General features: G+C 40.0%; 1 protein-coding gene across 5 annotated transcripts in view; it reads right to left on the reverse strand.

Moving 5' to 3' along the window:
* Positions 1 to 12,893, reverse strand: part of ARSB (arylsulfatase B) — a 163,345-nt gene that overhangs the window by 62,052 nt on the left and 88,400 nt on the right. For 2 of the 5 annotated variants that reach the window (XR_014838112.1, XM_021084478.2), the window contains one exon: positions 2,694 to 2,764. Coding sequence is in view for 1 of the 5 variants with exons in the window: in XM_021084478.2 (XP_020940137.1) it covers positions 2,694 to 2,764 (71 nt within the window). In the remaining 4 variants the exon portion in view is untranslated. Of the gene's footprint in view, positions 1 to 1,958; positions 2,765 to 12,893 lie in introns of all 5 variants that reach the window. The other 3 variants (XR_014838113.1, XR_014838110.1, XR_014838111.1) reach the window with 2 other exon arrangements.

Here is a 12,893-nt window from a genome sequence, read left to right on the forward strand (position 1 = left end):
AGGTTAGGAGTCAACTGGAACTGTAGCCACCCCACCTACATCACAGCCATAGCAATACCAGATCTGAGCCACAACTGTGACCTTCACCACAGCTCACGGCAGCACAAGATCCTTAACCCACGGAGTGAGGCCAGGGATCAAACTGGCATCTCAAAGTTACTAGTCATATTCATTTCTGGTGAGCCACAATGGGAACTCCAAATCACTCAGTAGTTCTAAAAATCATTCCTGCCACCCCTCTATTCCCTTTTGGCCACCCCGAGAGATTCTCATATGACTGGTTAGGAAATCACTGCTCTAGTGAGCCAGTTACACACTGGAATGTGTCCATCCCTAGGTGTGCCGGGGAGAGAAAAGTTTACACCATGGATGTAGCTCCACAGTAACTCATCACAAGTCTGCGCTACTCTAACACAGCTGATCACGTGTTTCCCTAGCAATTTCTAGAACAACTCCTTTACATGCAAGAGACGTGCAATGCAAATTTTTCTATTAAGCACATTAAAGAAGGAAAAAGCAACAGATGAAATTAAGATCAATGCATTTAAACTCAACACATCCAAAGCACTGCCATGTCAACAAGTAATAAATATATGTATGTTTTATATGTTTCAAACTAAGTCTTCAAAAATCCGATGTGTATTCTACACTTCCAGCACATTTCAGTCCGCAATTAGCCACACTTCAAGGGCTCAGTCATCACACAAGGCTTTCATACTGGACATAGTACTGCCTACCTCTGCTTCTCTCGTGACATGTGTTTTCTCCAACAGACACAGAAGTCTCTCCATCCTGTAGCCGTTCCTGCCTATCTCGGGGCACTTTCCTTTGCAATAATTCTATGTGGTCTTTATTCCATCCCACCTCTCCTCCAACTGCCCACTCAGTCATCACGTAATCATCACCAAGTACTTGCCAAGGGCCAGGCACTTGTGTTAACTTATGAGGATGTAAAGATAAAAAGGACATAGACCCTGATTTCCAGGTGCTCGTGGCTCACTGGGAAATGCGGGCACATGCAGAAGAATTTGGTGACTGCTATACAGAGCTACGTACAAAGGGGTGCACAGAGGAAGGAGCGCCGGCTTCTTCTGGGGCTCCTGGAGAGCATCTGGAGATGGTACATTTGGGCTGGGTTTTAAGAGGTAAGGAAAAACTGTGGAGAGGCAGGGAAAGGTGTTTTAGGAAGAGGGAAAAGCACATTCAAGGCTGAAGTAGGAAGATCTGCATGCTGAGAAACCGCAAGTGTCTAGGATGGCAAGAACATGGCAGGGAGGGCCTGGAGTGGGGCTGGTGAGGGGAGCTGGGCCTCGACGGCCTGATGACACTCTCAGAACTACTGTGGGTGATTCTCAGGGCAGGGAAATCTTAAGGCTGGCTGTAGCACAGAATGGAGAGGACAGGAGAGTCAGGACAGCCTGAATGATGGGGTAGCAATAGGTCTAGAAAGAGGGGGATGTGGAGTTCCTGTCATGGTGCAGCAGAAATGAATCTGACTAGTATCCGTGAGGTTGTAGGTTCAATCCCTGGCCTCACTCAGTAGGTTAGGGATCCGGTGTTGCCATGAGCTCTGATGTAGGTCGCAGATGCGGCTCAGATCTGGCATTGCTGTGGCTGTGGCATAGGCCAGCGGCAGCAGCTCCGATTAGACCCCTAGCCTGGGAATCTCCATATGCCACAGGTGTGGCCCTAAAAAGACAAAAAGACAAACAAAAAATAAAAATAAAAGTAAAAAGAAAGGGATGTGAGCACCCAAGTGAATGAAGGGAGTGTGAGGCACTATTTTCTGCAAAGTCTCATCATGAGGTATTACGATGGAACCAGGGCAAAGGTCTTCGTAGTTAAGGCTTTCCAGGCCCAAAATCACAATGCAGGAGCATCAGGGCCACTAGCATGGAATTTTTTTTAAATTTTTTTTTTCTCTTTTGGCCACACTCCCAGCATATGGAAGTTCCCACCAGGGATCAAATCTGAGCCTCAGCTGAAACCTGAGCAACCCTGGATCTTTAATCCACAGCTCCGGGCTGGGGTTCGAACCCACACCACTGCAGAGACAACGCTGGATCATTAACCCACTGAGCCACAGCAGGAACTCCACAGCAGGAACTCCACTAGTTACATGGAACTATTACCACCTGCCGGGATGTGAGAGAGCCTCAGGTGGCCTCTTTCCTTGCAGGAACGGGTAGGGTCCCCTGTGGGTTCATTTAGGCAATAGGCGGAACCAATTTAAGTTTCAGGATTGCCAGGGAAGTCATGGGTTTCTAAGACCGAGCAGATCTAGGTAGCATCTCATGAGCCTGACTGGATAATGTGGTGGGTTATTTGACCTTGGGTTTTTTGGAAGGAAGGAGGCTCTGACACTCTCATTAAGAACAAGGCAACCACAACATGACATTTACATAAGAAGGAGGCTCTGAGATCCCATGGGTACTCCTTTAAGAGATGGGAAAACTGAGGCATAGGGAGGGAGATGGTTCATAAGGTCATATTGCTAGCAGGTGCCATGTACCCTTTGTGACACCAAAGCTACAGTGAGACCGGCACAGCAGGGGCCATGAAGAACCGTTTACCTTTAGAGCGAACTCAAGTGGAAGATGAGAAAGTTGAGCTGGAGACAGAGTAGGTAATAAAACTGTCTTTGTGAGTAAAAGAAAGAGATTTAAATTAGTAGCAATAAACCGGGTACTCACATGGTGAAACATCTACAAAGTTTGGGTCGATATTGTGCAGCAGCTCCATTCTGGGGGACGGGCTTCCTTCACTAGAAAAGAATTTTTTTAAGAAAATGTTAATTTCCTCTCTCAAATGGGTTTGAATGATTTTAATACTTCCTTTCCTCGGATTTAACAGGAAATAACAACTTGGTCATGAATTCAGAGGTCTCCAAAGCCCGTGGTTGGTGCATTTCGGGTAGTCATCACTTGTCTACGTTATCACCATGACCAGGTTGACATAACAACTTCAGTGTCATCAAGCACATGACAACTTTTTAGAAATGAGTCTTATGACCCTTTGTGATAAATAATGTGGCTGTACTTAAACATGGTCATTCATTAGGGCGGTGTAATGGGAACTCAAGCCATCCAGGGTAGACTTCATACTGAACACTCAGAGGGAATTGAACAGTATCTACCACAATGGCAGCACCCATGTCGCAAATTTTATAACAGCCCACATGAGAAAAATGTGTCTTTTATATCTAAATTTACAACATAGAGCTTATATGGAATATAAACACATGTGCAATAGTTAAACCTCTTTAAGATTTTTTAAAAACCGTACGTGCAAATACGATCACACCCCACATGGGTGTCAAAAAGAAACTTGGAGAGCATTGAGTCCACCCCCTTCACGCTACAAATGAGAAAGGCACAGCTTAAGTTCTTGGCCGCATATTGGGTTGTGGGTGTTCTTAAAAAATTGGGGAGCATAAACACCACTGGATGTATGTGGGGTGTGCGTGAAGCACCAGATCATGTTGCTAGTACAGACTCAGCCTGATGGAAGAAGTTGTTACACAAAATTTCAGTTGTTAGTCAACATTTCAAGACTACTTGATAATCCAATAAAAAGTTGCAAAGTACTGTTAACACCACAGGGTTTGTCCACATCTGAATAATCAATAAGGCCCCTGAGGTAACCAAGGTGACACATTTTTAAGCAACGCAATGTCCATACTCCAAACTCACAGCTATTTATCTACAGCAGTAGCTTGGGAGTTCCAGGACTGGTAAATTTTCAAAAGGTCTGGTTTGTGATTGGCAATGTTGTATTTGCCAAGTAAGGAAATGTTAAAATAAATTCATTAGTTAGAATCTAGGAGTTCTCATCGTGGCTCTTAGGCTGAGAATCTGACACAGTAACTGCAAAGATGCAAGTTCCATCCCTGGCCTCACTCCGTGGGTTGAGGATCTGGCATTGCAGCAAGCTGTGGTGTAGGCTGCAGATGTGACCTGGATCTGCTGTTGCCATGATTATGGCACTGGCCTCAGCTATAGCTCCAATTCCTAGTCCAGGAACTTCTGTATGCCACAGATGCGACCACACACACACACACAAAACCAAACCAAACAAACAAACCCAAAAATCAGAAAAAAAAAAAAACCCAAACAAAAAAACCAAAATCTTTCAATAACCATCACCGTTATTTTATAAAATACAGATAGGACAAATAGAATCTCAGAAAAAGTAACAGTCCTTTAAATTGAACATATTTAGCTATAGTATTCTATAGGGTTTCCCTATTTCTCTTGGCTCCATACAACACCCTAACTAGAGAGTAGGAGGGAAATACACAGGGGCAGCATTCCCACCAACAGGGAAAGAGGGGTCCCGTTTCTCCACAACCTCTCTAGCATTTGCTATTTGCTGACTTGTTAATGATGGCCATTCTGCCCGGTGTGAGGTGGTTCCCTGCCCTGTCTTTAAGAGCACAGCCTTTCAGAGTCTACATCTCAACTCTACAAAGTTATATAAACTTGAGCCTTGTTTTTTTTTTTTTTTTTTTCCTCACTAGCAGAAGATGGATAAAAGAACCTACACACGGGTTGTTATGTGAATTAAATGGGGAGACATTTAAAGGGCTTGGGCTATAGCAAGTGCTCAATAAGCTGGTAGCTTAAAAACAGTGACAACGCCTTTTGTTGCAAAATTTGGATCCTGACTCTAAAGGTGGAAAGACTATAAGCACAGATACAAGACACTAACCTAGATACAGATACAAAAGCAATATACAGATACAATGGATCATTAATATTCCAATCCATCCCTCTTGCTGGCAAGAGTTCCTCTTATGAAATACACTGGTGTAGCTGGAACTTTATTTTCTAAGACATATTATTATATTCTCTTCCATGTGAGGGTCTCTTTTTAGAAAAGCATCCATGTTAAATGTAGCCAAGGCACACAGTCCACTCACGAGCTATATCTAAAAAGATATATTACAATCTGCTGTTTAGGAATTTCCCCTATGTTTTTGAATCCAGCCTATGGTATAGTTTAGCTTTTTGAGCAACAGTATCTTCATTAGACTCTTGACTCCATTTGTAAAATTTAAATCTCTGAATAATGATTGGTGATGTTCATAGAAAATGACTTTTCAATGATCACACAAGTGCCTGAAAGGCCCTGGTTTTATCCTGCAAGGCAGTGGATGTTTTTAGTAGGGCAAACGTTTGGGCTCTAAGCTGATACGAATGAAGCACAGCCCCCAATCAGCTTCTTTCAAGTAGGCACCTAGGGGACTGTTCAGAGACTCTTGCTTCCTGCACCAAGAATTAGGTAAGGAAAAAGAACTGCAACATGTCTCACTGACCACTTTATGCAGAGACCTACCTCTAAACCTGTGACACAGGCATGTTTCATGCACTTTCATAACAACCAAACTGCAGTTGTTTGGGGGAGGTTATTTGTTTTGACCAAGCTAGTCTGAATAATAGTAGCTAGAATTTATAGAGTATCTGATCTATGCCACATATCATTTCCAATGCTGTGTGTGTACTATACCATTTAATCCTTGACATGACGATGTAGATACAACCTTGGCACAGAGCAGTTAAGTGACTTACAGGATCACGTGGTTGAGCAGCTGATAGAATTGGGTTTGGAACTCAGGCAAACTCCCAAATTCCCCACTCCTAAGCACTATGCTAAATTGTCTCCTCAAACGTGGACATGGTCTCAGTGTCCTTTTGAATGTATTATGTTTCCATTTATCCAGCTGATGCTTAAGGCTCCCTTAACAGCTACCCCTACTCACTTCGAATATCTCTATTAACGAGAGAATTAGTCATTTTTCTCCATCCTCTCCTCTTAAAGACGTACATAAAATGGTATATACTTAACTGTTCCTGAAGACTTTCCAGTATTCAATTTTAATTCACCCCAATTTCATGTTTTCTGGATTCGTGTTTTGAAAAGAGGGCAAGGATGCACTGATCAGTAACTAGCTTCCAACATGCTATAAATATTTTCTAAAAGTCTACAGTTTCAGACACTGAGATCACAGCACTGTCCATTTATAGATAGAGTTTCCAGTTTTTGACTTTCATTTTCCAACTGGTTAAAGGGTGGGGCAGTAAAACATTTCCCATAAATAAATGAAGTGCTATTATATTCCATACTTCTGTTACCACTAGCTGCTGACCATCTGTCATAAAAAAGACACACCCTGGAAGGCAGTATCAAATTTTTAGAAATAGAAATAGCCACGGCAATATTTCCTTTGATGAAATTTTCAAAAAAAATATTACTGATTAAAAAAGTCAAGAAACACCCACAGAGTAACCTCCAACCTGTTCGCCTTTTGTCAGCATCCGAAATCATCTGCATCATCTTCACCTCAAGGTACTGAATTATCACTGTGTTCCGGGTGCTATGCTAAGTGTTCCATGCATATTCTGCCTCCTCACAAAAGTGCCTATGAGGGAGGCACCACTAATGTCACATTTTACACGTGGGGAAACTGATACTAAGAAATATTAAGTAACTTGCCCAAGATTACACAAATAATAAATGGAAGAGATGGAATATGAACCAGATCTACCCACAGAGTTTGCATTTTCAACCAACATACTAGCAAAATTCCTTGCAGGACTTATTTTCTTTGTTATGTGGGTGAGGGCGATGTGGGTTTGTGTAAATTCCACGCTCCCTTAAAAGCCATTTTAACATGCAAACATTACCATGAATAAAGAGTTTAGCCATGGACATTATAAAACTTTGACTAAATTTGGTGAGGAAATACATAACTTAAATTCATCTGATGTCGAACTACAGATGAGGAGAAAAAATTTTCATGTACCTTTTTACTAAGGAATCATTAAATTTCTAAAGCAGGCTTAAGAAATATGCAGTCATATTAAGAATAACTGAATCACACTTTTATTATAATCGTTCCCCAGTCATTACTGAAAAATAATTGGTAGGACTTCTGGGTTAGCATCAGGGCAAATGAGCAGAACCTAATACGCCTTTTTTCCAATTTCCATTATAATACCCATGAAGAATTACAGAAAGATGAAAACTGGCAAGACTGTTGGAAACTGAAGAGAAGACCAGATGCCAAAGTCCTGAGGGCATTTTCACTAATGCCAATGCTGAAGCGATTAACAACATATTCTTGGATTCTCCCATAAGAATCCAAACCTGATCCCCAAAGAAAACAGAAAAAGATGGATTCACTTGGTCTACCCTCTAGCTATAGAACTCAGGGGCCAAGCTAAAGCAAAAAGGGACAGTCATCTCCCATCAGCTGTCTTCAGAGCTAGCCCATCACGCCTTTCCTCCCTCATGGCCAGTTTCTTCCCTCTCTTGGCCTCTCCAGGCAGCAAACACCAGACCAACCCAAGAGGAAACAGAAGAAATGAGGCAGCTAGATCGCCTCCTAGAATGTGATGGAGCCAAACAGAAAACATCTGAGATAACCCTCAGAGCACTACGTAACTCTGCACGTAGGGTAGAAGCACTTTTGTCAAAAAGGGTGAAGTAGAGAATCAAAAAGCCCACCACTTCTTCAACAGTTTGCTTTCACTTGACCGCAATGGCTACATATTCAAAGACTACATAGTCTTTGAATGCAGGACTACTGGGTGGTGTTCACCATCATTTTTATTTCATAAGCCCTTTTTCTAATGCTTCATTTCCAGGTTCTAATGCTGTTTGTTTTCTACAATGGAGAAAGAGCCTAAGGACATGTGACTGTCCAGATTTCTGTTATTGGTGGCCATCTACATCTGGATCTTTCCACACATTTTGCCTTAAAAACATAGTCAAAAGGAAAGCAAGTAAAATCACTCAATGCCCAAGCCTACAACATAAGCAGAAGACAGAACATATTTAAACCTGGAGGGACATGAGGAAATAACCATCTAAGACCTGAAGGGTCAGGGCTGGTGCCCACCCTGGGAAAGAGGCAGGCTGGGATCATGCTAAACTGGGCACGGGGTACAAGAGGGGAAGAGACTCAGATCATATGTGATAAAATAAACCCAGAAAGAGAGGGGTCCCCCCCACCCGAGGGACCAAAGGTCTGCCTGGTACCAGGTGGACCAGAGGACTGGCTACTGGGGAATCACAAGGAAGTGGCTTGGAAAATGCACAGAATCAGAATGGCAGTCACAGGCAGGTGGCAATTCTGAGAGAAGCAATTGAAGAACGGGTCTTTTGGAAGGTGGATGGTAAGGGAAAAGAGAAAAAGGTAAAAGGTTATGATCCCAGTGAAACAACATAATATTTCTTACAGAATCACAAGAAGGCAGACCAGAAAGAAAGGGGCAGCATTTATTACAGAAACTGCACTTCAGTGGAGCAATAGAAGAAGGGGCCCTTGAACTAAGAAATAAACTATCTAAATCACACCCCAACAGATCACCTGCTATTGCAGGTCCAGGAAAAGCTAACATACGTAAACAAAAACAATAATGACAAAAAGGGCTCAACATCTAAACAAAGTTCCCATAGAAGCTAAAAAAAATAAATAAATAATAGCAGAGGAGAATTCAAAATTTTGGCAAATGAAAATATTCTCCCACTATGTAAAAGAAAAACCACAAAGCAGAAGAAAACATTTATATAATATCTCAACAGGAATTAAATATAATCAAATCAGCATTGCCTATATGAAGGAAAGAAAAGGAATTAAACATTGAAAAACTCAGATGCCAAACTAAGGGAAGAAACTGAAAGAAAAATCAAAATCTCAAACATGAAGGGTTTAAAAGTATATGAAAGAATATAGAGAATAAAAATGAAAAGAGAGAGGTTAATTAATTCAAAGTAAGGGGAAAAAAAGAAGAAAAAAGGATCAGAAAAGAAACTTACAGAACAAATGTATATAAACCAGATTCTATAATATCTATAATTGGAGTCCCAGAGAAATGCAAAACAATAGGAGATAAATGTAAAGCTGTAAACTCTGAAATAAAAGACCTGGATTCAAGTAAACTTTGAAATAAAAGACCTGGATGAACAGCTGGAAATAACCCCACTGTGCATCTGGGAAACTGACCTTGTATGGTCACATTTGACTCATACCTAGTAAATGCCTTAGACTTTAAATAATAATAGTAGTAATAATAAAAATCTTCTGGACCTCCAGGCAAAAGGACCAGGTCACTTCCGAACGAAATAAGATCAGGGTGACATTAAATTTATCAACAGTGGAGTTTGCATCGTGGTTCAGCAGTTAATGAACCCAACTAGTATCCATGAGGATGCGGGTTCGATCCCTGGCCTCGCTCAGTGGGTTGAGGATCCGGCATTGCCATGAGCTGTGGTGTAGGTCAAAGATGCTACTCGGATCCAGCACTGCTGTGGCTGTGGTGAAGGTCGGCAGCTACAGCTCTGATTCGACCCCTAGCCTGGGAACCTCCATATGCCGCAAGTACAGCCCTAAAAAAAGTTTAAAAATAAATAAATAAATAAATAAATAAATGAATCAGCAGCAACATGTGAAACAAGTAGAGTGGGGTCGCATTTTCAAAAAACTTAAGAAAAGTATGAGATAAGGATTTTATATCAGCTGAACCGCTTTGCTACTATCAAGGCCGTAGGAAAGGTTTTAATATACAGGTAAAAATTCAAAGAATCTTGAGAAATCTATTAAAGAATGATTTCTTCCAACCAGTAGATAACGGAAAACACTCTAGAAATGAACAAGTGGTGAGTGCAGAATATATTATCGTAGATTTAAAACAAAAACAGAACTGTGGACAAGGGTAGGAGAAAGCATTATATAGTATATGCTCTGATGAAGTAGAAATAATGCAATTAGAAATAAAACTGAAAGAGAAAGGCAAGAGAAAGAGTAAAGCTGAACAAGCTGTTGATTTCCTTATAGGTAATGAGTGGGAGTTGAGGATGGCATTTAAAGCTGACAAACCATATAGTAGAATCTCAAAAGGAAATAAAGGAATTATATATTAGTAAAATGGTGACACTAGAATAAACTATACATCACTTAAATATTAAAAGAACTAACAAAAGATCAAAGACAAAAATAAATATAACATAAAATAACATGGCAAAGCTAAGAATAAAAAATTTTATAGTTATAGCAACATATATAAACTCACCCACTAATGATTGGAGCACAAAGAAAAACATAATATTATAGCTAACAACTGTAAGATACACGTTCTTTTCAAGACCACACAGCAGCATAGACTCCAAGAAAGTAGGGCCAAGTCTCAAGTCTCAAGTGACTGAAATAATAAAAAGTATGTCCTCTGACAATAGCATTAAAATGGAAATTAATATTCTAACTGGAGAAAACCTGAAATATTTGGAAATTAAACAACACACTTCTAAACACGTGAATCAAACACCACCATCTGCACCACTTCCACCCTTAAACTCAGCAATAATTTTTTTTCTTTTTTTTTTATTTATTTTCCCACTGTTCAACAATAATTTTGACATAAATTCTACCTTGTCAGATACCAAGACTGTAATCTCGGATTTCTCTATGTCTGCAGGTAAACTTGGTACACGTTGCTGTAATGGTACTTACCAAAAGGCAATAAAGCAATGCCTATGGGATCTTAAGGAGAAAAGATTTAATAATAATTCTTTGTCAAATTATTATTTATGTTTGAAAACAAAAATATTTATCCAAATGTGAAGATTTTTTTAAAAAAACCTTACCATGTATGTACATCTACTGCAAGTCACTTTACAACATTAAACCAACTGATCAAAAGATGAACTACAATTAGGGGAGTTCTCATTGTAGCTCAGCAGTAATGAACCCAACTAGTATCCATGAGGATGTGGGTTTGACCCCTGGCCTTGCTCAGTGGGCGAAGGATCCAGCATTGCCATGAGCTGTGGTGTAGGTCCCAGATGTGGCCTGGATCTGATGTTGCTGTGGCTGTGACATAGGCCGGCAAGTGCAGCTCCCATTGGACACCTAGCCTGGGAACTTCCACATGCCGTGTGTGTGGCCCTAAAAAAATAATAAATAATAATAAAATTAGGAACTGAGGATAGGAAAATTAAGAAGTGGTGGTAATACGAAAAGTAATTAATATATAGATCTATGCGTAATTTCTCTGTATGTGATTACAAAGTTGAATGCAAGAAGAAAACTCTTTTGAAAAGAAGACTCACACACAACAATTTGATAAAGCTCAAAATAATTATGCTGAGTAAATGAAGCCAGACCAAAGGGTATATTTTGTATGACCCAGTTTATATAAAATTCTAGAAAATGCAAACAACTATATTGATAGAAAGTAGGTCCTCGTTGCCTGTGGATAGAGAACCAACGATGATGGGTAAGAGAGAGGGAAGGAAACTTTTTGTAGGTGATGGACATGCTTATTTTGATGGCAGCAATGGTTTCATGATTGTATGCAAAAATCAAAACTTAGCAAATTGTACACTTGCAATATATACAGTGTATTGTAGGTCACCTATGCTGCAACAACATAATTAAAACATGCATTTAATTCACTTGCTAGGATTTGTGTAAAGTATGTTTAATGCCTTATTAGTTGAAATTGTAGGGAACTGAGAACAATGCAATGTCAATTATTAAATATTAGTTAAATAAATGTTAATATGCCTTCCGAAAAAAGAAGACTTATAAGATTTACAATGTTATATTTCATAAAGCTTGGTCTATGATCCGAGACTGAATTAAAAACACTTGAAACTAGGAAATAAATGGGAAAATATGATCAGAAAAGCAAAGGCACAGTAAAATTTTCTTTGGGTACCTCTGCTTATAGCCAAGATGGAGTAAGAAGCAGATGGGACTTACCATCCTAACTCCAACAACCTAAAGAAAAACAGACAGAAGATATGAAACAACAGTTTTCAAAAGATGACATATCAGGCAAAGGACAGTGATCGCAAGTGACAGGAAATGAAAGAGGTGAGTCTTATCATTGCTCGAACAGACTACCTTGAGAATGATAGGATTCCAAGCCCTGGTGCAGGAATGGGGAAGCAAGGCATAGCCCAGTGGACTTCCTTATATAAGAAATGAGAGCCAAGGGAGACCAAGGAAGCTAGAGCTGATAAGACATCGTGTCAGAGAAGAGAACGCTGCACAGAAAGAGAACCCTGGAGATTTTCAGAGGTTCCCCTAGGAATATTTAGCTGAGCACTAATCAGATGTACTTGAGGGAACTACTCATAACTAGATAAAGAACCATCTGAAAGGATTAAAGGGACCAGTGCCCAACATTCACATGGGGCTGGGAATAATAGCATCTGTTCCCATCAGCCAGACTGGAAAAACTTATAACTCACTTGGTAGATTACTAGGGAGGTTTTGGCTTAGTAGTGAAGAATAGTTAGCCCTAGACTGGTTACTGCTCTGGACCTGCCTAATAAATCATAAATGCAATACCCAGAAGGATCAAACTGTTTTCAAGTAATTTAACTGCATCTCAGAATAATGCAAGAAGAGTCATAACAATAAACAAATATCCAAGAAGGTAAAATGTACAATGTCTGGCATCAGATCAAAGAGTAAAAGTCAGGGAAACATGACCCATAATGAGGTAACCATTTAACCACAACCAACCCAGAACAGACACAGCTTTTGGAATTAGGAGAGGACATTGAAAGTTATTAAATTATATTCAGTATGTTCAGAAAGTTTTACATAAAAACAATATAAAAGACTTCAAATTGGACTTACACTGGGGAAAATCCACAAAGTGTGAGATGAAAAACATACTGGATGGAGGCAAAAACATTCTTGAACATAAAACGAAGCAATATTTTCTTAGATCTGTCTCCCGAAACAAAATAAACAAAAGCAAAAATAAACGCCTAAGATCTAATCAAACAGGAAAGGAAATCATCAATGAAACAAAAAAGATAATCTACAAAATGGGAGAAAATATTTGCAAACAATGCAACTGACAAGGGGTTAA

The sequence above is a fragment of the Sus scrofa genome, chromosome 2 (genome assembly GCF_054392235.1).
Source record: "Sus scrofa isolate SSC_HxYL_T2T_F1_AM1 chromosome 2, Sscrofa_HxYL_maternal_Yorkshire_Landrace_v2.0, whole genome shotgun sequence".
In the NCBI taxonomy this organism is placed as follows: Eukaryota; Metazoa; Chordata; class Mammalia; order Artiodactyla; family Suidae; genus Sus; species Sus scrofa.